General features: G+C 36.5%; 2 protein-coding genes across 8 annotated transcripts; one reads left to right on the top strand and one right to left on the bottom strand.

The window, feature by feature from the left end:
* Window positions 1–1,584: 1,584 nt before the first annotated feature.
* Window positions 1,585–14,235, bottom strand: CMC2 (C-X9-C motif containing 2). 6 transcript variants are annotated; one of them, XM_085589875.1, is made up of 5 exons: window positions 14,168–14,235; window positions 13,823–13,874; window positions 7,908–8,044; window positions 3,749–3,820; window positions 1,585–1,848 (listed from the first exon to the last, which is right to left on the bottom strand). In XM_085589875.1, the coding sequence occupies exons 3-5, from the start codon at window positions 7,986–7,988 to the stop codon at window positions 1,774–1,776; spliced, it is 228 nt and encodes a 75-aa protein (XP_085446001.1). In that variant the 5' UTR covers window positions 7,989–8,044; window positions 13,823–13,874; window positions 14,168–14,235; the 3' UTR covers window positions 1,585–1,773. The 6 variants fall into 6 exon arrangements, with proteins under 6 accessions (XP_085446001.1, XP_085446000.1, XP_085445998.1 ...); XM_085589874.1 differs by having other exon boundaries at window positions 13,679–13,874; XM_085589872.1 differs by having other exon boundaries at window positions 13,632–13,874.
* Window positions 14,236–14,340: 105 nt separating this feature from the next.
* CENPN (centromere protein N) lies at window positions 14,341–22,952 on the top strand. Of its 2 annotated transcripts, none has more exons than XM_085589871.1 (11): window positions 14,341–14,954; window positions 15,142–15,331; window positions 16,428–16,473; window positions 17,008–17,064; window positions 17,425–17,501; window positions 18,556–18,732; window positions 19,428–19,529; window positions 20,089–20,146; window positions 20,564–20,676; window positions 21,290–21,413; window positions 21,734–22,952. In XM_085589871.1, the coding sequence occupies exons 2-11, from the start codon at window positions 15,161–15,163 to the stop codon at window positions 21,847–21,849; spliced, it is 1,041 nt and encodes a 346-aa protein (XP_085445997.1). In that variant the 5' UTR covers window positions 14,341–14,954; window positions 15,142–15,160; the 3' UTR covers window positions 21,850–22,952. The 2 variants fall into 2 exon arrangements, with proteins under 2 accessions (XP_085445997.1, XP_021396748.1); XM_021541073.4 differs by having other exon boundaries at window positions 14,341–14,594.
* The last annotated feature ends 363 nt before the right edge of the window (window positions 22,953–23,315 follow it).

The raw sequence follows: 23,315 nt of genomic DNA on the forward strand, positions 1-23,315 counted from the left end.
TCTTGGTTTCTTTTTTGTTGCTTTGTGAAAGATTGGGACTCACAGAAGCTGATTAAAGAAACAAAAGCTTCAGTGCTTCTACACTCAAGATATCAGCTTCTCAACCTAATCTCTGGAACAATTCTCAATTTATTTACTTAAAGGCTATATATCCTACTTAGGAGCTTGCCTGAAGTAGGTTGTCTCATCTCAAATGGAGGAAGTATCATGGATGCAGAGTTCCCAGACAGGGGAGTTCACTACAAAGTACTCTTTCAAAATACTCTGAAAAGTACCAATAAAGGCTGCACCATTTCCAACCATTCAAGTATTAATTCAAACAGTGCATCATTTACTTGTTCTAAGAAACAAACAGCATGTCAAAATGCAGAAACGATTGCTTCAGCTTTGCTTGGAGCTTTCACTGAAAACATTTGTGGTTTAATTTTAACTATTTAATTGGGTCCATCCAGGTATTGAAAAATAACAAAAATTATTTTAAATCACCCTTCAAAACAGCTCACAAAATACCATTTTCTTCCAAAAACAAGGGTACATACCAATTTCAAGATTGAGTATCAACAATGATTCTTACAACAAACAACATGTAATTCACTGTAGAATAGGCACCTTCTAGATACTTTGTATATTTGGCTCAACAATATTTATAGTTTTTAAAAAGTATTTTGCTGGTAGGCAGAACAGAGTCATTATTTAAAAGTAAGGCGAATCCAGCACACACAGAGAAGCAACTCCATCAGTGGACAAACCAGTGTATGTTTTGATATCAAATCTTCTGGATTCTTAAGACTTGATCTGGGCTTTCAGCAGTTTGATGGAAAATAAACACCTTTTATAGGCTAACAAGGCAACTTGGTTACACAATACACGTTGACTTGCCTGAGAAAGTTACATATTTCTTCAGTGTCAGCTGTGCTTCAACCTCAATAGTCATAATGTGACTTTACTTTTGTACCAGAGAAAATGGAAGAACTTCAGCTTACATTTCTGGCAGCACTCCTCTTGAAAAATCACTCAGCACACACTGATTGTACTCAACAAAAATCAAGGGGAAGCTTTGTAAATCTCTGGAAATGTTCCATTGTGAATTTCTAAAACCGCTTGTTTTGGGTATGATGAACAAATTGTCTTACAACAGTCTACACAGTACATATGGTTGGCAGTGAGGATTTGTAATCTTCTCAGCTGAAGACAGTAGCTTCATCCTTTTAGCTCCAATAAAAATACTAGAACTCCAATTATTCCTTGATAGGCAATTTCCAATTTCAAGCCACATCTGTTTAAAATTTCTTTTTCCTAATCCATTTAAGAAGTGTTATAATTACAGTACAAAAAGTGATGGAAAAAGTAATTTAGTGTTCTGCAATGAAAAACAAACCAAAAAAAACCTACAAAACCCATGATATGAAAGAGAAACTTCTAAACACAAGGAAATAAATGTGACTCAGTACAGAGTGGGGAACACAGCTGCCCTAAACACATAGTACCTCACACACACCAATTCCTCATTACTTAACAATCATAAAAATGCCAGAACAGACTTGCCACCATAGTTTTCTTTTAGAGGTCAAAAATTAAGTTAGGTTGTGAGCAATGTATGGTATTTATTTTTTCACATTGTTTGCCTTGTTGGGAATGAATACATATTAGATGCATTTATTTTGTCACCATTTCACAAACCACAGGTTGGGCACTGGTGATGAAACACAAGTATTCTGTCAGCTTGCAAGTGAGTATCCCTGTGGAGCTGCAGCTGTCCAGCCACAGCACAGCTCATTTCTCTGAGGCTTTGTGAGCATTTATTATCCTCTGTCGTTTCTCCCGGTTTCTGCGCCTGTTTTCTTCAAACTGCAAGATAGATAAGGAAATTAATAGGTCAGCTGTTACCATTAAACAGATATGTCAAATTTAAAACTGTAGAAGCATTTTTACCCAGAAGCAGAAACAACATGTTTGACTGACGCATTAGAAATACAGCTCTTGTTAATACCTAGATATAGGTTCATTTTTACTTTGAAATTAACATTTCAACTTTGAAATTAACATTTATTCCATTAAAATACAGGTCTTTAAGTCTGAGGTTATTAAGCTAAAGATTATTAGAACATTCTAATAAAGAATATTCAGTTAATCTTAAGGAGGAACTTAATTAGACAGTGATCTAACGTACGACAGCTACACTTCACACATGAACTAGGAAAAAAAGTTGCACTGGTGCTATTCTAGAGCACAGGTCAGGCTCTTTTCCTTTTGCAAGACACTGATTAATGTGCATCTGCCTTCTGAAACATGAATTTGTCATCACAGGCTTGGTCTATTTTTGATCTTGGACATTAATTATACGCACAGATAAAGCAGGATACCAAGATGAAAGGAACAAAGGCAAATCTGGATTGAATGAGGGTAAGGCATGTAAGGATTTTTACTGGTTTAAACAAGAACCACAACAGAGGCAGGACTCCAGTGTAAAATGGAATCAAGAAAACCTTCACAGGTAAGATACATGTACAAGACCACCACGCTTTCCAGTACGCCCCTGCACTAGCAGAAGCTTGAAGAGCCTTTCATTGCAAACAAAAAGGAAACATTTTAATGGCTCAAACAAATGGAAAATTAAAAATCAATGCATCATTTTATATGTATTTCATGAGAATAAAATCATTTTTGTCCTTAGGTTAGAGCATATATTTGTTCAATATTTCAATAATTGGTATCAAGAATAAAACCCAAGTAAGCCACAAATATTCAATTCTCCATATAATGTAATAAACTGCTAAAGAAATTGATTTTGAAAAGGATTTGAAGTTTTTCACCCATTATACTGATTGGTCTGTAACTGAAATAATGTCCCAAAACATTATTTAAGATTTACAGAAAGCTTAACTGTTTCCCTTGCCAATATTTAATTTTTCAATAACCCATCCATGTTTTTTTTTTAGAATGAGAACAATGTATCTTTAAAAGCTACATCTATACCTACTCAATATTTGTGAACAACTTTCAGGGGCTTCCTAGTAATGGCATATCAATATAAGCACATTTTAAGAAAGCAGACAAATGTAATCATCAATAACTCCTTTAATGTAAAGGCTTCAGTGGAAGGAAAATAATGAGATTATGTGGAAGGAAACTTTAGTATGGTGAAATTTATGTAAAAATTAGAAAGTACAGTTTAAAGTTAAAAGGTATGCAAAATGTTCATTTATATGTTCTGTCATGCAGGCAAAACCACCATAAATGTAAAGAAAACTCTTCTGAAAATGTGCCTATTAAAACAGTTAATCCACTTAAACTCTGTCTTCATTCCTTCATATCTGCAGGTATTTTCATTTAGGGCCTAACTCAGCAACTCATTAAGTCATTTCAGTGTAACTGACTTCAGCTTTAAGTGTTATTTTTACAGAGATGACCATTACTGCTTTATATTAAATTCTGTGCAAATACCACTACTAAAAAAAATTAAGAAAAAAGTCAGAAGCAATCTGTGAAGTGTCAGTTCCTATCTGCAATATTTGTTTCATTAAAATGTGTTTGCCTATTTTTGTATATCAAAAAATACACCATGCCATTTGTTAATGCCAGATTTTACTTGACTAATTTATTTTTTAAAGTTTGGATTTGGTCTCAAGTGCCCACAGCAGAACATGCTTACATTTATTGATTCATACTACTTAGTAAAAAGCAACTCTAGTTCTCTCCCATTTTTTATTAAGTATTTAACTCAAAATATATATAATTTATTGCTTACCTCTTTTTTTAAGCATTTCCTCATCTCACGATCAATATCATTGCAATGGCCAAAAAACTTCAAAACATTGTGCTGATGAGTTAAGGAGAGAAAAAAATTACAATTCAAAGGTTTCTTCCTCTGAAGCTCTAAATTTATTTAAATTCATTTGCATTTTTCAACATATCCTGATCTTTTCCTTTCCCTTTCTTGTGAAAAGTGGTGTTTGGTAACTTTTTTCCCCAAGCAGGCAGAAGTTCAAGCTATTTCTGAAGATCACTTGAGGCACCCCTGCCTGGCTGGAAGTTGAAGGTACTCACCATGCATAACCAGACTAAAGGAGGACACCTAAGCTGAAGCTGTTGTTTAAATGCAGAACATACATTCTATTGATCTGGAAGTCAGTCTCACAATTCTTACACTAGGTTAAATAAAATACAAAAAATAAATATTCTGAACTCTAGGTTGTGCTACAGCAGCAATGTCCTCCCTGCATTAGTTTTCATTATTTCTTTGTGGCCTAGAGAGGCAAAGGATTCACTGCTCCATTATCTCAGCTACATGAAGAAAGTGCTGTTGATCCAGAAGATGCAGGCACTAGGCTTAATTAACTGGCACATTAAAACCAGTATAAAAAAATCTCTGGATCTTGAGGTTAATAAATAAGATGCATTTACCATCTTTATGGCACTGCTCACCTGTGGGCCTTACACACATTTAGGTGTTCCTTAGTTTCTAAAAAACTGCAGGCCTTGTCCTCATGAAGGCTCTCCACAGCTAACAGGATGGTATTCACCAGAAAAATCTGTCCTCTTAGCCAGGATTTCTTACAGCAATTCCGTAATAACAGACATTGAACCACTCTCAGAATGCATGGTTGCAGAGGGATTGCCTTTTCAGGGGGATGCCTGTGCCATGTTACAGGATCTCAGGGCAGAAGCTGGCAGCAGAGCATCCAAGCGATTTAGAAGAGCTGAAGGAGGAGGCTTTTAGTAAATATTTGCAGCTATACAATGAATGGAGACAACTCAGCCAATCTTACAGACAACTAAGGAATTTAAACAAAAAAGGCCAAGAAGAACAAAATAGATGCAAATTAAGTCCCTTCCACATTTCAGAGGGAAACCTATGTGTATTTCCACAGCTGACCAGCAGCTGGGTGGATTCATACAAGTGATAAATGAACACTGTTAAGGATTCAAACAATGAACAAGATCTCATCCAATAGAACACAACTGAAGTAGGAGTGGGTTAATAAAGTTTATGACAAACACTTTACTATAGCAGTGCTATAATTAGCTTGTTTATACCTCTGTGATTTATAAAGGGTATCAGATGACTGAAACAGTTGCACAGAACAAGCTGTCACTTTACCACACACTGATCTTGCTTTTACAACATTTTCATTCCAGCTAATACAGATTTAATTTTGTATTCTAGTTGCATACCTGCATGTTAAATTTCAAGGTGAACACTCACATTTTAAGCTAACTCCACTCTGAGTAGTGCATACAGTGGGTTTATTCTATGTTTATTTAGACAGATTCCTAAAATGCCAACTTCTTGGCAGAGATTATAAAGGAAACAAATAATCAGTTTCTCAAAAACAGCTATTACACCTATTACAATGATACAACTGCAAGACAATACACAAATCTTTGAGCTGCTACCTATAAAAATTTGTCTATTTATAGCACATACTTGGCACCAGAGCAGAGTTATTAAAAAAAGAAGTGACATCACATAGGAATCCCATTAACCTCTCCTCACTTGATACAAAACTTGATATACAGGGCAGGTTCTAGATTAGGGATAAAGTAAATCAAACTGACAGTTATGAAAATGGACACCCAATTAAAAAATACTGCTTTTCATCCCTCAGGAATGGCAATTTAAATTCCAGATTAAGGTTCTTAGGACATCTTGGCATTTTAAGAAAATAGCAAGTAGTCACGAATAACTCATTAATATCACTGATTTCAGATTCCAGTGAGTTCAATTTAAAAAGAATATTTCAGTATATTACCATGGAATTTCAAATGAAAAAGTATTGCTCCCTTTGAACTGAGTGGGAAAGTCATCCTCACCCCTTCTGTTCTGAAACTGCCACCACAAACATCGTCTCCCAGCTGAGCACAAGACTGACAAAAGTAATTCCTCTTCATGCAAAGATGAACTTCAAACAAAACCAAGAGAATATAATTCTGTGCATGTTTTTTTCTGTGACTATTATTGCTGCTCCCAGTGCCTTCATAAGTCAGATTGACAATAGATTCCTTTAATGCCAAAGAGTTCAAGTGCAGTCTTTAGTTCCAGTTCTCAAGGCAGTCTAGTAAGCTACATCACACAAGTCCATGATAATTCTATCTTCACATTCATTTAAAACAAAACAAAAAAAAATCACAAACAAAAAGCCAGTCAACCATTCATTACTTGCAAGCAGTAAATCAATACTGCTGCATTCCTACTCAAAGCACAGAAAGCCCCTCTATGTATTCAGGATAATTCTGAATGTATTTTCTTTCCTAATTGGATTTGCTTTCACAATTATGAAAAAATAATTACAACAATTTAACTTTATATTGCTTACATGCTGCCTGTTCTCCTAACTGATGGTCATTTGGCAATTCTCTTGATACTAGAGTCATTAATGCATGTGTAGTCTTCTCACTAAATTCTAGCTACAGAACATTTATCTACATTATAACATTAAAGTTGTTGCAAAAAAATCAACTAAAAATGAAAGGAAAAAAGCTTCTACAATCTCTCAAACTACCTAAAGGATTTTTAAGCAAATTAAAATTTCTGAACTTGGAAGAAAAGTGTTAACTCCTACATTTAATTCAACTTTTAGTTTTAAATCTTGGAGATGTTCTGTAGAGGAGCAGTGGAATGGGAAGTAGCAACTATGAGATGCTATCAACAGACTGCAGGGTGCTTATGTTTCAAGATACTGAACTCAAAGTGTCAACAAAACAAATCACATGTTGCTGAAGAAAACCAGTACAATATACTCCCTGCAAATGAATTTTAGTATTAAAACTCTGCTCCCTTCATTGCTGTAATTTAAAAATCAAAGCAAAGTGTGGTGCTGAAAATGTTTTTTAATATGTTACTTTAGCTATGTTAAAATCTTGCAAAAATGTTGTTACCCATCTTTCAGATAAAACGTCTTCTCTCACATTTTGTGAATTATCAGCCTTGTTTCTCATCCTGCAATGGCTTTTGAAAATAAATATGTACAATTCTGTTCAAAACAGTAAAGATAGTATTTGTATTGTCTCAGAATCCATCCGCATTAGAAAAAAGGATCAACATCACAACCATGGAAGTGAAAATATTGTAGATTGCATGTAGTGGTGTAAATGAAGAGTTTTTCACATTCATAGTGAATATTTAATATTCAGTAAAAACAATTAAATTTAACTTTTTTATGCATGAATACCACAAGATTATCTCTGCAGAACATCTGTTTAGAATATACTGGGAAAATAATTAACATTGCAATGATGCTGCAGAAAGTTTTCAATGCAGGGGCCAAATCTTCTACATTCAGAGATGCAGAAGATGTAGACAAAGCAAATTTTTAAAAAGGCTTTTAAACAAGTGTGATGACAATTCCATAATCTTGAAGCAATGAAGAGCATGGAGAAGCCTGAAGACAACTTAGCATTTCACATCCTTGAGTAGGTGTCTAGTAAGAAGATGGAAGTCAAGTAGGTATTCCCAATTAGCTCTCCAAGCACTGAACATCAGGCATGTGGCTGATCAACACATCTGCTTCTAACCACACTGAAGCATCTGCCCCAGGGACAGCTGGAATATGGAAATGCTGTGAGCATACAAAAAGAGGGCATTTGAAGCTTATTTTATTATTGTTTTTTAAGGGGTACACAGTGCTAAGAGATGTAGAAGTTATTTCGGTTCTTAAAATAGGTCCCTAAGTGTTAAGCTGCAGCACAGAAAATTTTAAGGTATGCTGTATTTCCTAAATAAATCACTGGTATGATTTTACATACAGTCTTCAGACAGCTCTTCAGTGAAAACACACCAGCTATATTTCGTGGCTGCTCTGCCTAGAGGAGGGTTTTCTCTTCATGATCATATAATATCACCACTAATTTATCTGACACTCATTTCCCCAACCCACCCACTCTTTTCTCTGCTCAACATTTCTTACCTCCTTGTGACACTTCTTGAGCAGACTGATAATTAGGTTACACTCTTCAGTGTGCAGATGAGGAGACAGGTCTGGATGCATCTTTAGTTAGGGATGATTTTAGTAGCACAAGGACAAGAATCTGAGAAAATTTCCACCTGCCAACATTAAAATAGTATCACTAGCAAGTCTGATTTAACATGTAAGATATTATCACTGAGTTATTTTAACAATATTTGAGATCAAAACGCAGTTTAATGCATATAATTTATATTACACAGTTACAATCATTAAACACAGCACATGTCAGATTTTCTACACAACCCAATTGTTAACAATCAACTACAAGTTTATAATCTTTGCTATCATGGACATTAACACACAGCTGAGATTTTAATTTTCAGGGACTTTCTAGCAGCATTAATCTTTCTTTAACTCCAGATTATCTTTTCACCTTCTTACTTCAATTTTCTGCTTTCTTTCTTTAAAAAGTTAAGTGTATATGATTTTCTTTCTACCTTTTGCAAAGATTACAACAGGAAGCACAATGCTATTATTACAGCACTCTGAGAACTGGCATCTTTTTTAGCTTTCTACACACTTTAAAAAATCCTAATCCAGACACTGGCGATGCTTTAAAAACCAGTACTTAATCACTTCATCAAAACAGTACTGATATTTTTTTTTAATCACTAAGAATTGAAATGTCCCTTCTTGCAACTCCTTATTGTTGCCTCTTGCTCTTTCACTGTGCTTCTTTGAAAAGCAATGGGATTGGGCTCCTACATGAATCCCCCTCTCCATCACATAGTGGAAGGAAGCACTTCTGTTTCCCTCATGTTTTGTCTCCTGAAACACTAAAGGGGGACACCCCTTCCTGCAGGGTTCTGTGGGGAGGGAGCAAGTTCTTTAGTTGATATGGACTGAAAGCATCATATGACAATGGCTGAAGGAAGATGACATCTTTGTTCAAGAAGTGAACCAGGAAGGGGAGGAGAAAAGTCCAGTTCATACCGGACAAATGGGCTCATCTTGGTAAAATTTTATTTTTATGGCCAATACTGCCACTGAATTAGAGAGATGCCTGTTTGTTTGCTTAGTATTTTGTCATTTCCCCTTCTCCCAAAGGGATCACCTTCCTAGTTGCAATACATCAGCCAAACACCACAACTTGTAGTAAGCAGCCATCACTGTCTTAACATTCCTACTATACAGACTGGACAAAAACAAGTAGCCAATGGTCAGATTTTACTATTGAAAAATCCCAAAATTCATCTGCAGGGCTGACAGTTACAATCTCCACTGCTATTCCTGGAATGCTCAAGGAATATATTCAGCCTAAAGAGCCACATACACTCATATATCCAGTACTTCCCATTATGTGTTCATCTTAACAAGAGTTAGATTCCCACAAGCAAACTTAATTTTAAAAATCCAAACATTTAAAAGGCACTTGAGAACCATGAGAATATGTTCCACATAGTATTGATTTCTTCCAAAAACCTTCTCCCATACTATCTGAAAGTCTAATATTACATTACACTTAATTTTAGCACAGAAGTTGTTGGAAACTGTACAAGTTGCTTAAGCATTCTTTCCAACAAATTAACAAATGAACCTTTAGAAATATGACAGCAGGAGCATGACTGTAACAGCAAAGTGATTAAGAACCCCGCTGTGTTATTGCCACCAGCTTTTGATTGCACACCACACAAAGTCAATATGTTTCAAATTTATCAGTAGAGCTTTTTTGATAGCTCTGGTGTTAGCATTCCCCTGAGAGGGTGACCAGCTCAGTGGCTGTGTGTTACTTTAACATGTGTGAACCCAGATGATTATTAAACCTCTTCATCATTCAGCTTCTGCCTGTGCCTCCTAAAACTGTCATCTGAGCTGGCAGTCTCAGGAGAAAGCCAGAGCAGTGTCCTAATGAAACAGGGAATGCACATCAGCACAGGCCAGCAAGTCAAATGGAGCATCTCAAGGAAAGAGTCATTATTTCTAAACTAAGAACAGTAATCACTGCCATTGCTTGTGAAAGTATTCTCAGACCATGGATGAAAGCCACCAATGCCACAACCAGAGGTGATGATGCACTTTTTTAGGTGGGATTTTCTTGTAGAATAGATGCTACAAATCAAAGTCACACCAGTTCATAGATCAGTACTCCTGACATTTTCAAATAGCATTCAAGATTAGAATGTTTCAAGTTTTAGCACTCAGTTCTTGTAGGATGGGATGGACTAAGGAACAAAATATTTTTTCTGAGCCTCCCTGGAGGCTTTAAGCACTTCTGAAGTTAGGACAGAGCAGTGTTCCCAATGCTCAATATTAAACTGATGTTTAGAATGTCAGATTAGACAGTGGTCTATAAATGAGCAGGGAAGGCTGAAATCTTTTTTGCTGGAGAGGAATGACTGACAAACAAAAGATGTTCAAGAGAAACAACAATTTGTGTGAAGGACACTGGTTTCCTTAGTTTCTTTTTAACAACATTCTAATGAAAAATAAGAATTGTAAGTTGCTATCTTACTAGATTCTAACTCCAAAAGGACAGAATTTTACATAGGTGGTAGCTCAAAGGGAATTGATACATAAAAGAATACTGGGAAAACAAAACAAAAAAAAAAAATCACAGGAAAAAATTGTGAATAAGCAATATAAATTGCTCTGAGGAAACTACTAACAGAAATATGGGGTAATGAATGCCAAGGTAAACACACAATTTCTGTACAAGAAATACTGGAAGTGAAGTAAGCGAACAATATTTAGAAAATAGAGGAATTGCTTTAGAATTGCAAAATGCTAAGCAAATGTTAATATCTGAAGTGAGTATTGGAGAGAAGTAAAGAAATTATCTCTTGACATAATGGCACTGACATATTTCACTGGTTTGCACAGAAATGTTCTGCCCTTTAATGTGTTTGATATGAGACTCAGTGCAACGTTTTATTTTTTGATAAAAAGTAGATTACATAGGTATCTCAATAATTTGGTTAAAATACCTTAAAAACAAACATTTCTATAAACTATTAGTCTCTGAATATAGAAGACATGGATAAAGATAATTAATCTTCCAATTTCCTAAACCAGTTTCTAGATCTATGTTATTCTTCTGGGAAAAAATAATTAAGAAATTGTCTCATTCCAGTATCATATCCTACCTGATTTCTCCTTAAGAAAGGAAATTATAGGATATTCTAGCAGTATGGTTTCCAACATATGGTTTCAAAAGCCTAAAGCTAAAAATTCTCTGATGATACTGAACTTCTGATACTAATATTTCTGTTTAGAAAAATAATGGGGTAATTCCTTGTGTAAGCAACCCTGGGAGACTAAGCATCTCAAATTTTCTAAAAGTAATCAACATATAAATTATTGAGATTTGATACTCATCCCTAATCTGAAAATTGATCTATACATGTGTCAATACAGTAAATATTTCCTATTAATTGCAAAAGGAACCTACATGTAGTACAGAATTCAAATAAAACTGCAGACACCCAGCAAGTAGGCAGAAACCAAAAGCTGACCCAAAAAAGCAGGGAAGAACACTGTGGGCATTTCATGTTTGACACCAAAATTAAGGATAAAATGCTCATTTCTCTCCACCTGCCAATTTGTCCTCCTGACTTGCTCACACTTCCTGTGTGGAGAAACAAAGGGTTCAGCACCTTCTCATTTCTTCCCAAAATCAACTACGAGGTCAGCACGTCAGGAATCCAGGGAAGTTCATTTGTTTTCTCAGAAACTGCCATAAATACAAACTAACCAGTTGCCTGATGCAGAAGGAAAACTGAATTAGGTTCCTTTAGTTTTGCTGGTTGGCCCAATGCTTAAACTCTCCATGCTTAATCTTTCCATCTTTCCTTCCAATGAAGGGAAGGTTCAGATCTAGGTAATTGTTTCCATAAGATGCTTTCTCCATATTTAATTAAAACATGTTAGAAGACTATTTTTAAAACTGTGTTTTACTATTCTTCCATTTGAAAAGAACAATTTTTTTTTAATCTAAGGTCAATGGTAAAAAAAAAAAAAACACTAATTCACACACCTGATGATGAAAAATTACACCTGAGCACCTACATTGCTAAGGATGAAGCTCTTTACCAAGAACACCCAGTGCCACAGAACACAAACATTTGCTGCAAACACTCAAAACAACGCCCACAAGGCGGCAGCAGGACCGTGCAAAGCACAGCAGGGATTCACAGCAGGGAGGGGAACAAACCCGCGACTCCTCCGAAGCCTCTCTACTCCCCACGTTTAACATTTCTTTTTGCAGCTCATGTCACTGCCTAACTTGACTAATACAAAGCATTTGGAGTTTCACATTCTCAGTTACGCAGTAGTGTTGTTTGGAAAAAATATTTACAAATTTCAACAAGTTTCTGCTCACTCAAATCCTGCTTTCTCTAAGATTGTACAAATTTTTAGCATACAAAATTCAGCTCCATACCTAACATGTGAGTGTTTACCTAAAGGTAACATTCGTGGCACTTCAGCAGAAATCCTGCATTCCTAGTGTTCTTTCCTACACAAAGAATTTTGACAATAGCTTTGAATACTCAGTGATCAGTGAAATGAGAAATCATAGTTGATGCACACTATTTCAAAACCCAAGGGAATTCAAAACTCAGGACTTTGTTTCTACCTTTCAATAATATCATTAGCATCTTCCAGACCAGAATATTCAAGTGTCACTCTATGCTGCTGTCCTTAAGGCACGTTGACAATGACCCCACACTTTCCAGCAACTTCACAAAATTTAAAAATCCACTTTAATAAACCAAGTTTAGCTAAATCTTACAAAATTTACTCACGACCTTTTGAATTTTAGTCTCTAAACCTATGCATTGGGTTTTCAACATTACTTACTAGAATGGGAGAAAATAATTTAGAAACATATCTATGAAGACTAGAAAGGAAACAAAAAGAAATCTGAGATCTTTTTAATTATGTAGGATGCATTTACTTTTCCCAAACCTAAAGATTAATTTTTTTTCATGTTGATAAATAAGATTCATATTGATTTTCTTTTTACATGACTGTTTTTTTGCCAACAATTCAACCTCCCTCACAGCAGCAGAATGAACTCATCTGCTTTTAGTACCTGATGAAACTACACCATACCTGATTTCATACTTAGCAATAGAAATTAAGAAGATGTTAATCCTAAGGAACAGAGCAGGTGGAACACCAACTTGAATACTAATTTCTACAATTTATTTAAGGTTGAAATAGGTGATTGAGTAAGCCACTAGAAGATATTTTCACTTCCTGGCAATTATTTAAAGTTATATCCATACAAGAAACATCAGCAGAGTTTTGGCAGGATTAGTGGGATATTTTTATTATAACATAGAGCCAGTACCATTGCAAACGACAAAACTGTATCACAGCTTACTAAAGCTGTCTCTTCCTATTCCTGTTATGCCTTTGCAGAATATACAGTTAGGAATATAATGTATTATATTCCAGACAAGCATAAAACTAAAGCACTGTCCAGTGGATGGTGTCCCAGCCTATGGCAGGGGATTGGAACAGGATCATCTTTGAGGTCCCTTCCAACCCAACTCACTCTACAATTATGTAAGGACAAGATGCTGTCGCCAAATTCTTGTTTTGCCAGCTGCTCTTGTACTTCACCTGCATCCACCAGACCAGGCTTCATTCCAACTCATCTCCATTTTATTAATTTCCCAAAGAAGAATTCTATGAACCTCTCAGAATCTTCTTGCCTACTGTAAAACAGCTTTTCCCCTTCAGAGGGAAAGGAAGCAAGAGCATACGTTTCCGTGTCGGAAAAGACAGGCTCTGGCCCCTGTAGCAAACCGATCCCGTGACGGCAGGCAGGTAACACTCGGCAGAAAGTGAACATTGCTCTGCAGCACGGTTCTGCCATGGGGTGCGAGGGGCTGGGCAGCCGCTGTTACCAGGGTAAGGCAGGGGGGTCCCACTGAAGCAGCTCCGCAGCTCCCGGGAGGCCTTAAAGAAGCGACGGGACACAGAGACACAGCAAAAGCAGCTTACACAACGGAGAGACCCGTGTTCCCACTCGGACCTGCCCTTCCAAAGCCCTCCGAGAGCTCTGGAGGACGTTGCGCAGTGAGCGGAGGGTCCCAGAAGGTGGACGCGAGCTCGGCAGCGCCGCCCCCCTCCCAGCCCCCCCAGAGCCAGGCAGTTGGAACGGAAGACGGCAGGAGAGGGGAAGGCTCCCTTTACACGCTCTTTTCCCTAAATTTTCCCGCTGGCTCTGCCCGAGGCCGCCCCGCACTCACCCCGGTGGGGGCGGACGCGGAGACTCGGCGGGCCCCGGCCGGAAGCCGCCTCAGAGCGAGGCGCGCGCACGGCGCCGGCGCCGGAGCGGGGCGGGGCTGCAGGCGGGAAGCGCTGTGATTGGATGGACGGGGCACGGCGCGGGGTCTGATTGGTCGGTTCGAAAGGTGGGCGCGAGAGCGGCGTGAGGCGCCCGGGGTGGGCCAGGCCAGGTCCGGCTCGGTGGGGTGGGCTGGGGTCGGTCCGTCAATCAGTCAGTCAATCAATCAGTCATCAGTCAGTCAATCAATCAGTCAGTCAATCAGTCAGTCAATCAGTCAGTCACGGAGTTCTGCGCGCCGAGGGACCTGGACACTCATCGGACCGGACAGACAGCAAGAGCCCTGGGCGGCACCCAGCGCCCCGTCCCTCTGCTCGCACCAGGCCTCGGTCAGTAAGGGAGACTTCTGAGGGCGCGACGAGACTTGGTCTGTTCAGCTTGAAGAACAGGAGACTGAGGGGGGAACTCGTCGCAGTGTACAACTTTCTCCTGAGGGGAAGTGGAGGGGCAGGCAGTGATCTCTGACGATCCAGGATCCCAGGGAAAGACATGAAGCTGTCTCAGAGGAGGTTTAGAGACTCCCCAGCACAGTGGTTACAGCACCAAGCCTGACAGAGCTCAAGAAGTGTTTGGACAACACGTTCGGGCACCTGGTGGAATTCCTGGGGTGTGCTGCACAGGGCTGGGAGTTGGACTCTGATCCTTTTGGATCCTTTCCAATTAATAATATTCTATGATTCAGTGTCTGTGTAAGTGACTGCATGTATTTTAACTTACCACTGTCTCAATCTGTAGTAGTGCTGCACTTAGGGCTGGCATCAATGTCAGCCAGTTGTGCCGAGGTGCAGCTCTGTACACCTTTGGTGTACATCCTTTGGAGGGAGCAAGTCCCCTGAGACTGGCTGTGGCTTGGTCTTACTTTCTTTAACCTTTCAGCTTTCCAGGTGTTTCCATCATGGATGAAACTGTGGCTGAATACATCCGAAGAACTGTGCTAAAAATCCCAAGGGATGAAATCAAGATGATGCTGCAGAAATGGGGCTTTCTCTCTGAGGCACAGCTGCAGACTCTAAATTTCCATCAGATAAAGGACAACATTTCCCAAGAAGTTGTTCAGCTCTGTGAGGTAAATCCTCTCCTTCAAAAAATGTCAGTGACATATAGGATGCATGAGAAGCATCATGAAAAAACACTGAAACATTAATCTTTGGCCACAACACGGCCTCACATTGCACTTTGTAGTCTGGCAAATGTAAAGCTGAGCTGGTAACACCATTGATTTTGTCTGATCTGTAGGAGTGTAGAACAGCCCTATACTAAGTCTGCAAATACATGTGTTGAGCTCTAAGTTACATATGGTAGATAAAACTCAGTATGTTAAACCTTTTGTAAATTGTAAAATAAAGGCATTGATTGAGATGTATACTCATTACAAAGTCCTGATTTAAAGCTATTTAATATGGGTTATGATAGTACCAGTTTATATCTTTTAGACTTCTAATTTCTTTTTTTAACTTTCCTGGGCCAGAATTACTTCCATTCAGCATACTGTAAGGAAAAAAAATATGATCAAGCTCTGATTTTAGTGTACCAGGACTCTTTATATGTACCAGAAGTCTCTAATCATAACCCAGATGGCTGCAGTTATTACTGATCTTGAATTCTATAGCTTTTGTTATGATTCTCTTTTAATTTCATACTCAAAAATTGCTTATCTGGAGTGTAGATCAAACTACAGGAAAGAATCTCTTAAGTTTTTCTCATAAGATGGCAAATGCCATATTTTAAAATAGCATTTTTTCTGAAATACTTGTATCTGTAACAAATTGTGTCATACAGTTTCTTTAAAATCTTTTCATGCTGTAGAGCATAAATAAGCAATAACCAGTATGTTAAAACTCCTGACAGTGAAATACCAGTCACTGTTGCATTGTCACAAACACCATTAACTTTGTTTCTAATTGCTTGTACATGACACTTGTAAGGATTATGTTCCTCTTGCTGCCTCTGCAGAGGAACATTTAAACCTTGCTGAAATAGTTTTCAATATTGATTTCTCAAAACCTGGGACCAGGTGTGGTGCCTTTCAAGAGAGTGTACGTGCTGTGGCCTTCAGTGCAATGTCCTTTAAATTACCAGTACTGAGGTTATTTTTCACTTGATAAACAGGGTGATTGGGCCTTCTGGACCTGTAGTTCACCATGCACTTTTGTTCTTTCTAGGAAAATTGTGCAGACATAAAGCAAGCAGCAGCTCTAGACATAATATGTAAGTAAAAAGTGAATTAAAATGACATTTATTTTTTCTGAGTAAGTTGATAATGCCCTTAATTACATAGTGATGATCCTTTTGTGTTGCAGATGCATTTGAGCCAAGCACATCATATTTTAGATGAATCTTATTGGATGTAGCCTCTGTTACAAAAAGCTCAAGATCAACAAAAGTATCTAACTCCTAACCAATATCAATTCACATCTTATTTAGACAATAGTTTAAATCTCAAGGTTTTTTCTAGCAGTCTACATATTGGGCAGTTTATGTAAAACCCTTCCGTAAACATTGAACCCTTTATTAGCTGCTCACCAAATTAGAAAAGAATTTCACATTTCTTTTAATAAAAAAACTATTTTGCTTTTATGATTGCTATGAGTGATAGGTCAAGAATGTTAATACGTTATATTGCATTATCAGAAGTCATATGTTTTAAAGTAACTTGTCTATAAAAGTATTGTAAAATTAATTGTTCCTTTAATTCCTGTTTGGTAATACATTATATTATTAAGCAATTCCTATTTTTCCTAGACAACCACATCTACCAAAACAAAAGAATGTGGAGTGTTTACCAGATGAAAAAATCAGGTAAAATGTCTTTCCTTGCTGTAATCCCACAATTCTCAGCAACTTAATGCTGTGCTGCCTCATCTCCTACATTTTAACCACATTTTAATTTAGTCTCATCTGGATTTTTTTTGTAGAGAGATTTTTAACATTTTACCACAACCTAGTATGGATTTTTCAATGGAGATTATCCTTAATGTTCCATTTCTCAACCAATTATTACATATCAGTAATTACTAATTAAATATTAATCTTTTCTCTGTATAGCAATATTATGAGTCAGAATTAAATAAGGTTGTGCAACTTTAATTTTTTCTGCTTAATTTTGTTTCAGCAAAACTAAAACATCTCTAGATTACTTTTTTTTGTCTCATGTAACAGGAGAAGAAGCGGAGTATTTTGACATAACAGATTTCAAAAAAAGGTTTAAAAGAAGACTTCGGTCAACCTTGAAAAATGTAAGAATTAATCCATTCTAAATTTGCTTCATGGCTCTGGTGTCAGTATGTTGTTTTCATAACTATTCTTCACAGTTTGAGTCAAGAATTAAATGGAATTATTCATTTGGGAATGATAGGAACTGCATGTGAAATAGGAAAAATGTATTGCATATCTGGTTTAGCGACTTCACAATTATGCTGGAAGGAAATAAAATGTAAGTTTGTCTTAAAATGTGACTGGCTTCAAGAAAGGCAGCATGTTGGGTTTTTTTATCAAATCTTTGCCCAGTTTGCAGGAGCCCTTAGTTGCTTTAGCTCACCAGCTTCATTTTGCAAGGGAATAGAAAATGCCTGTGGCTGATCCCGTGTCACTCCATGACAGCGACTGGGTTCCCACCCACAACAGGAGAGGGCAACAGATCCAAATCACACTCACAGCCAGCCAGCTGCAGTTCACATCACTCTCTTACAATAAAGTTTTGCAATATTTTGCGGGTTTTGTTTGGTTTGTTGTTTTCTTTTTAAAGTTTTTACTTGAGTCAAGGTAAACAGAAGTAAACAAGGAGCAAATCTACAAGAATAGAAAAGGGAACATTTAGACCTTTGATTGTGTATTCTTGAGCAATGATATATATTATATTCAGGTCTGAAATTACAAGCTGATCAAAAGGTTAGTTTCTCCAAAATTTGACATATTGGAATTCTTGCCACTAGCCATCCTTCTAAACAGACATTTTTATGTTGTTTTCCCAAAAGAGAGGTCAGTGCTCTTGTAATAAGCTATTTTCTATTTTCAACCTTCAGAAAAAAATGTATATTGACAGGAAGAAAAGTAATATTAGAGTTTGAAAGGTAATTCTTCTTTTTATCCCAGTTTGTGAGGTTATTGTTTTCTGTGTAAATTTTATTTAAATACAATCCTTACACCACTTAGTTTCTTTCTTAGTTTCTTAGTCTTTTCTTAGTTTCTTTTTTTATGCTTGGATCTTGCGAACAGAGATGTTAAGAAATAAGTAAATGTTTATGGATACCTAAATGTGTTGGTAAATCAAAACTCATCTTTTCTTATCAGGTCACCATCACCTTTAAGGAATATGAGGATAATGCAATCTGGATTAGAGTTGCCTGGGGCACACCATATAAAAAACCAAACCAGTACAAACCCAGCTATGTTGTGTACCATTCACAGACTCCCTATGTCTTCATTTCTGCCTCAGTGCTGAAGAGCAACTTGCCTCTGCTGTGTCAGGTACAGATCAACATTTCTCAGACCCTGACTTCCCCACAGTCACTTAGAGCTATAATTGGGGTAGCTTTTAAGAGGATTGGTAAAGACACATAACATAATTTGCTAAACTCTGTAATTTTTTTTTCTCCTTAGGTCATGATAAAAATGGGGCAAAACCCAAACCTTTGGATTGGTGCATTGTGAATAATTTTAGTTTATTGGGATTTTTACTGCTCCTGAATTGAATTTCTTAGCCAGGTCCTGGGCAGTATTCCTTTAAATTGTCTCACAGAGGTGGAAGAATATTAGATCAACACTGTTAACTTCAAGAACTAAGCATATGAGCTCATCAGGGAATGCTGTTCATTTCTGTTAACTTGTGATGATCAGCTTTGGTGGTATTTTTTCCTCTATTTAGAAATTTCCTCACATTTCTGTAGTAGCAATTAAAATATTTTATGATTCTACTTGTTTATTTTTCATCTGATAAGACTATGGGACTTAGCTTGTTAATACTGTAAATACTTTTAAATATTAACATGAGCTGTATAACAATCTCTGCAACATTTTTTCAGATATGAAAATCCTAGTTAAAGGGCAGTTGCTTACCTTGGAACAAAAACATCACAATGTCTAGAGATGCTATTTTTTTTACATACTACAAGCACAGTGATGATTAAGACTGATGTTAAAACAGTTTCAATTTTTATTTGAAGGCCCTGATTGGTGCTACCAATTACCATGACATCCGTGAAATGGAGCTTCGAAGTCATTGTTTAAACTCCCTTAAAGATATTGTGTTTAAAAGATATAGCCAGGTGAGCAACTTCACAAGTAAATCCTAAGATAAGTCTTGCTTTTTGTTTCAGGCCTAGTTGTCACCCCCTAGCATGGGGGAAAATTCACCTTTTCCAAGAGACCATCAAGTTAAAATAATATTGAACTACTGAGGTCGACAGCCTTTCATGAAGGTAACATTGCAATGGGGATGAAATTATTTGGTATCCCATATACTCTATTATTGTAATTCCTGATGGCTAAACTCAGACTAAAAATTATATGAACAATTCAGTCCTAAGCTTTTTTTGCATCCTTTCATTAGGCTTCCTAGAACCATGAGTTGAAGGCTGTTGGAATGGGTGCTCAGTCTGCTCATCCATGCAAAACTTGTAAATAGGAAAATGTTCACAAATATCCTAAGACAGGTATTTTTTTTCAAAATTAGGATGGCTTCCAGACTTCTAGTCATGGTCAAAATTTGGAAGATCACTCTTCCAGAATGAGAAATAAAAGGAAATATATTAAAGTTCTTTCCAGCTAGAGGTTCTAAAAGTAGAACTGAAGTAAAATAATTTTTTCATCTCTCTCTCCATTTAGAACTTCCAAACTCATACTCCAAAACCTCTGCAAGGAGATAATGTAGAACCAGAAAATGGTATGTATGTTTGAAATGTAAAGGCACTTTAAATGTCATTTCTATTGGCTTGTGAAATGAGATTGATAAAAGGAAATGTACATATGCTCCATTCCCATTATGTTTATCCATCCCTGGTGCCTTAATACCAGCTGGCACTGGGAGAGGTCAGTATTTCCCATGAGTGGTACTGGACATAGAAACCAAATCCACTCAATGCCCAGCATCTCCCATTAGCTTGTGTATTTCTCTTGGTATGGAACTGAAAATATAAATAAATTATAGAGACAAGTACCTTATCCAAAAAAATAGTGTAATGAATTAATTAAAACTATTGTTTACAAATTTTCATTGGAATAATCAGATCAGAAAAACAGGATTGCAGGAGCTGACAACGTTGTCTTTCTGTTTTCTTTTTCCTGCTCTTTTCCCCTGCAGCAGATAAAAGGATAGTTCAAGAAAACAGAAGTGAGAAAGAAAGGATCCACAGATTGAATCAGGAAGTTTTTGGTAGTGGTCCCCAACCAAAACTTGAATTTGCACAATACAAGGTAGGAAAAGCAACCAATTTGATTTGGGGTTTTCTAATTTAAATGTAGTGGTAGTTAGATTAAATTTCATATGTAAGAAATACTATAGGGTTTTTTAAACTTTAGGGAGGACATTTTAAAATAAATGCGTTAAAAGTCTCTGTAAGAAACAGATTGAAATTTGGTCAGAGTTTTAGATCTGGTTTCAGTCTTTTAGCCTTGTGAACTCAGCAGTTCAGCCAGTTTTTGTAATAAAGGTAGACTTAGACTAGTACTGTATTGGAGAATGAGAAATAAGGGGTTTTTTAAGTACATACAAAGCTTATGCTATGTATGACACTATAACTGACTTCTAAATGATGCACAGGTTTTTTTGCATGAAAAGATAAATTGAAAATTCTAAGAAATACTTATTGTTTTACAGTATTGCTGAACAAGTTGCCTCTTGCTTTCAGCAGAAAACTCTGCCACATGGTGGCACTCTCAGATTTTACTACAACATTCTTCCAGCTGGAATCATGTTATCATTACAAATTGGAAACAGTCTTATTAAATGTTTAAATGTAATATGCAATAACATATGAATAAAATATATTCGTTGCTTATATTCACTGGTTAAATTTTCTGTTAACAGCTTGAGACAAGTTTTAAAAGTGATCCTAAAATGGATGTTTTGCATAAAAAAGAACCATTCAGATGTTTGGTCAAGTTTTCTAGTCCACATCTTTTAGAATCACTGAAATCCTTGGCACCAGCAGGTAAGTGTTCCAACTCTGTAAAATGAATGGAAATTCCAGAGTTTTAAATATTTTTATCATCTTACATTCTGCTCATATCTTGCATAAGGGAGCAACTTCATAGTTGGTTTAGAAAAATAAATACAGTAGAATAAAAATGTTGCCACTTTAAAAACTTATGTCTAAATATATAACAATTTATTCTTAGAATTACTGGTTTGTACATGGATACTCAAGCTGTGGTTTTAGTGGTTTCATTTTGTGTTTCAGTTTTATTAACAGTTATTAAAGGTAGTAGTATTTGAGTACAGCTGCAATTATCTGTCTCTCTCTCTCCCCAGGTATGGCTGATGCACCACTTTCACCACTCCTTACATGCATACCACATAAAGCAAGGAATTATTTTAAAATTAAAGAGAAAAAAGGTTTATATCCAGAAAGTTTTGTAAGCCCTTAATTTAAAACTGATTCATAGAGAAATATACAATGCATTTATTACTGGTATTAATCTAAATCATCATAAGGATTTTAAAAATAAGTTATTCTCTCTTAAATTCCTTAAAGTTTTTTCCAAATTATGGCTCTGCTTGAATTATTTTTCCACAGTTGTCTTTAATAAAGTTAGCCTTAAGTAATAAAAATAGCTAATTGCAAAATTAAAGCAGAGATGATAGGCATCTTAAATTTAAATGTGATGACTTCTGTTAACTGTATTTTAATAGTATTTGTGAAGTTAATAAAGACACAATTATAGCTGTAGCTATTTAGTTTGCTATTATAGCTGTAGATTGGTTGCAATATTCCAGGTGGTTTTTCATATTTTGGACAGAACACCTGCCCAGTTTGGAACATGGGAACAATCCCTTTCAAATGGGTGGGGCTCCAGGTCTGCAGGTCAGGCATATTTTTATCTAAGTAGATAAATTGTATTCTAAGACTATTTTAGGGCATGGGGGACAATGGACTTTTGGAATTCATATGTCTGTACAAAGCTTCCATTTAGTTTTAAGAGGTATTAATAAATTCAGCTTCCAAAGTATTTCTCACCAAGTGCAACAGCCAGTAAGAAATACTTGAAAATCTGCCTGTTGCTATTAATGTCTTACAAAATTTTGTCTTGGAAGAATACAATGGAAGAGGCAATATTTTCTTTTGAGGAAGTTACATGTTTTAGAATATCTCAATATTCAATACTTCTGAAATCCCTGCCTGTTGCCACTGGATTTTTGCTTGGGATCAAAGAATATGGAATCAAGATGGCAACAGTTACTAATGCACACAGCTTTGCAATGAAATTCTTCAGAGCTTGTAAACATTGGCTATTGTATAGGTATTCCCTGCTTTGTTTTTAGAGATTTATTTGATCTGAAGAATCATTTAAAATGTACAAGTTTTTACTTTCTGTTATCTGGATTGTTTTGTGTGTACTTGGTGTATGTAGAATTCCAATATACTTGCAATATCTCAGTGTGCAGAAGCAACCATATTTCCAGAGGTTGTATGGGCATGTTTTTGTTTTCAGACTGTAAATAAATGTGTAAATTAAGTCTTCTTGTAAAAGTTTGTTTGGCCTGACTTGAAAACATTACTTATCATATACAGATTTTTGGTATGTTTTTCAGCATCTCTATAATTCACACATGAAAACAGGTTTAGGACTATCTGGTAGTGGTATGGATTTTAGGAATTCCACCTGTGTGATTTAAATGTTGATTTGACAAAGTACTTAACATAATGTGGCAGAATTCCAGGTTTGGTGTGATAGACATTAAGAGCTGGCTCTTTACACATTTCAGCACACTTCCAGGATTCAGATCCATTAAGATTCCAGCATATATTTCATTCAATGCAACTTGTTCTTCATAATGTGCTCTCCAAAATAACCTAAATGCCTGAGAGGGCAGTGATTTACCACAAAGGTAA

Source organism: Lonchura striata, chromosome 11 (assembly GCF_050655825.1).
Source record: "Lonchura striata isolate lonStrDom1 chromosome 11, ASM5065582v1, whole genome shotgun sequence".
Classification (NCBI taxonomy): Eukaryota; Metazoa; Chordata; class Aves; order Passeriformes; family Estrildidae; genus Lonchura; species Lonchura striata.

What these genes read in the sequence shown, in the direction of transcription:
- CMC2 (XM_021541214.4), bottom strand. Translation starts at nt 7,988, where the DNA reads ATGCATCCAGACCTGTCTCCTCATCTGCACACTGAAGAGTGTAACCTA. An exon ending in TCAAGAAGTGTCACAAGGAG is followed by an intron (nt 3,821 to 7,907) that starts GTAAGAAATGTT and finishes TTAACTCATCAG; the next exon opens with CACAATGTTTTGAAGTTTTT. An exon ending in GGAAATGCTTAAAAAAAGAG is followed by an intron (nt 1,849 to 3,748) that starts GTAAGCAATAAA and finishes TCTATCTTGCAG; the next exon opens with TTTGAAGAAAACAGGCGCAG.
- CENPN (XM_085589871.1), top strand. Translation starts at nt 15,161, where the DNA reads ATGGATGAAACTGTGGCTGAATACATCCGAAGAACTGTGCTAAAAATC. An exon ending in TTACCAGATGAAAAAATCAG is followed by an intron (nt 17,065 to 17,424) that starts GTAAAATGTCTT and finishes CTCATGTAACAG; the next exon opens with GAGAAGAAGCGGAGTATTTT. An exon ending in TTCGGTCAACCTTGAAAAAT is followed by an intron (nt 17,502 to 18,555) that starts GTAAGAATTAAT and finishes TTTTCTTATCAG; the next exon opens with GTCACCATCACCTTTAAGGA.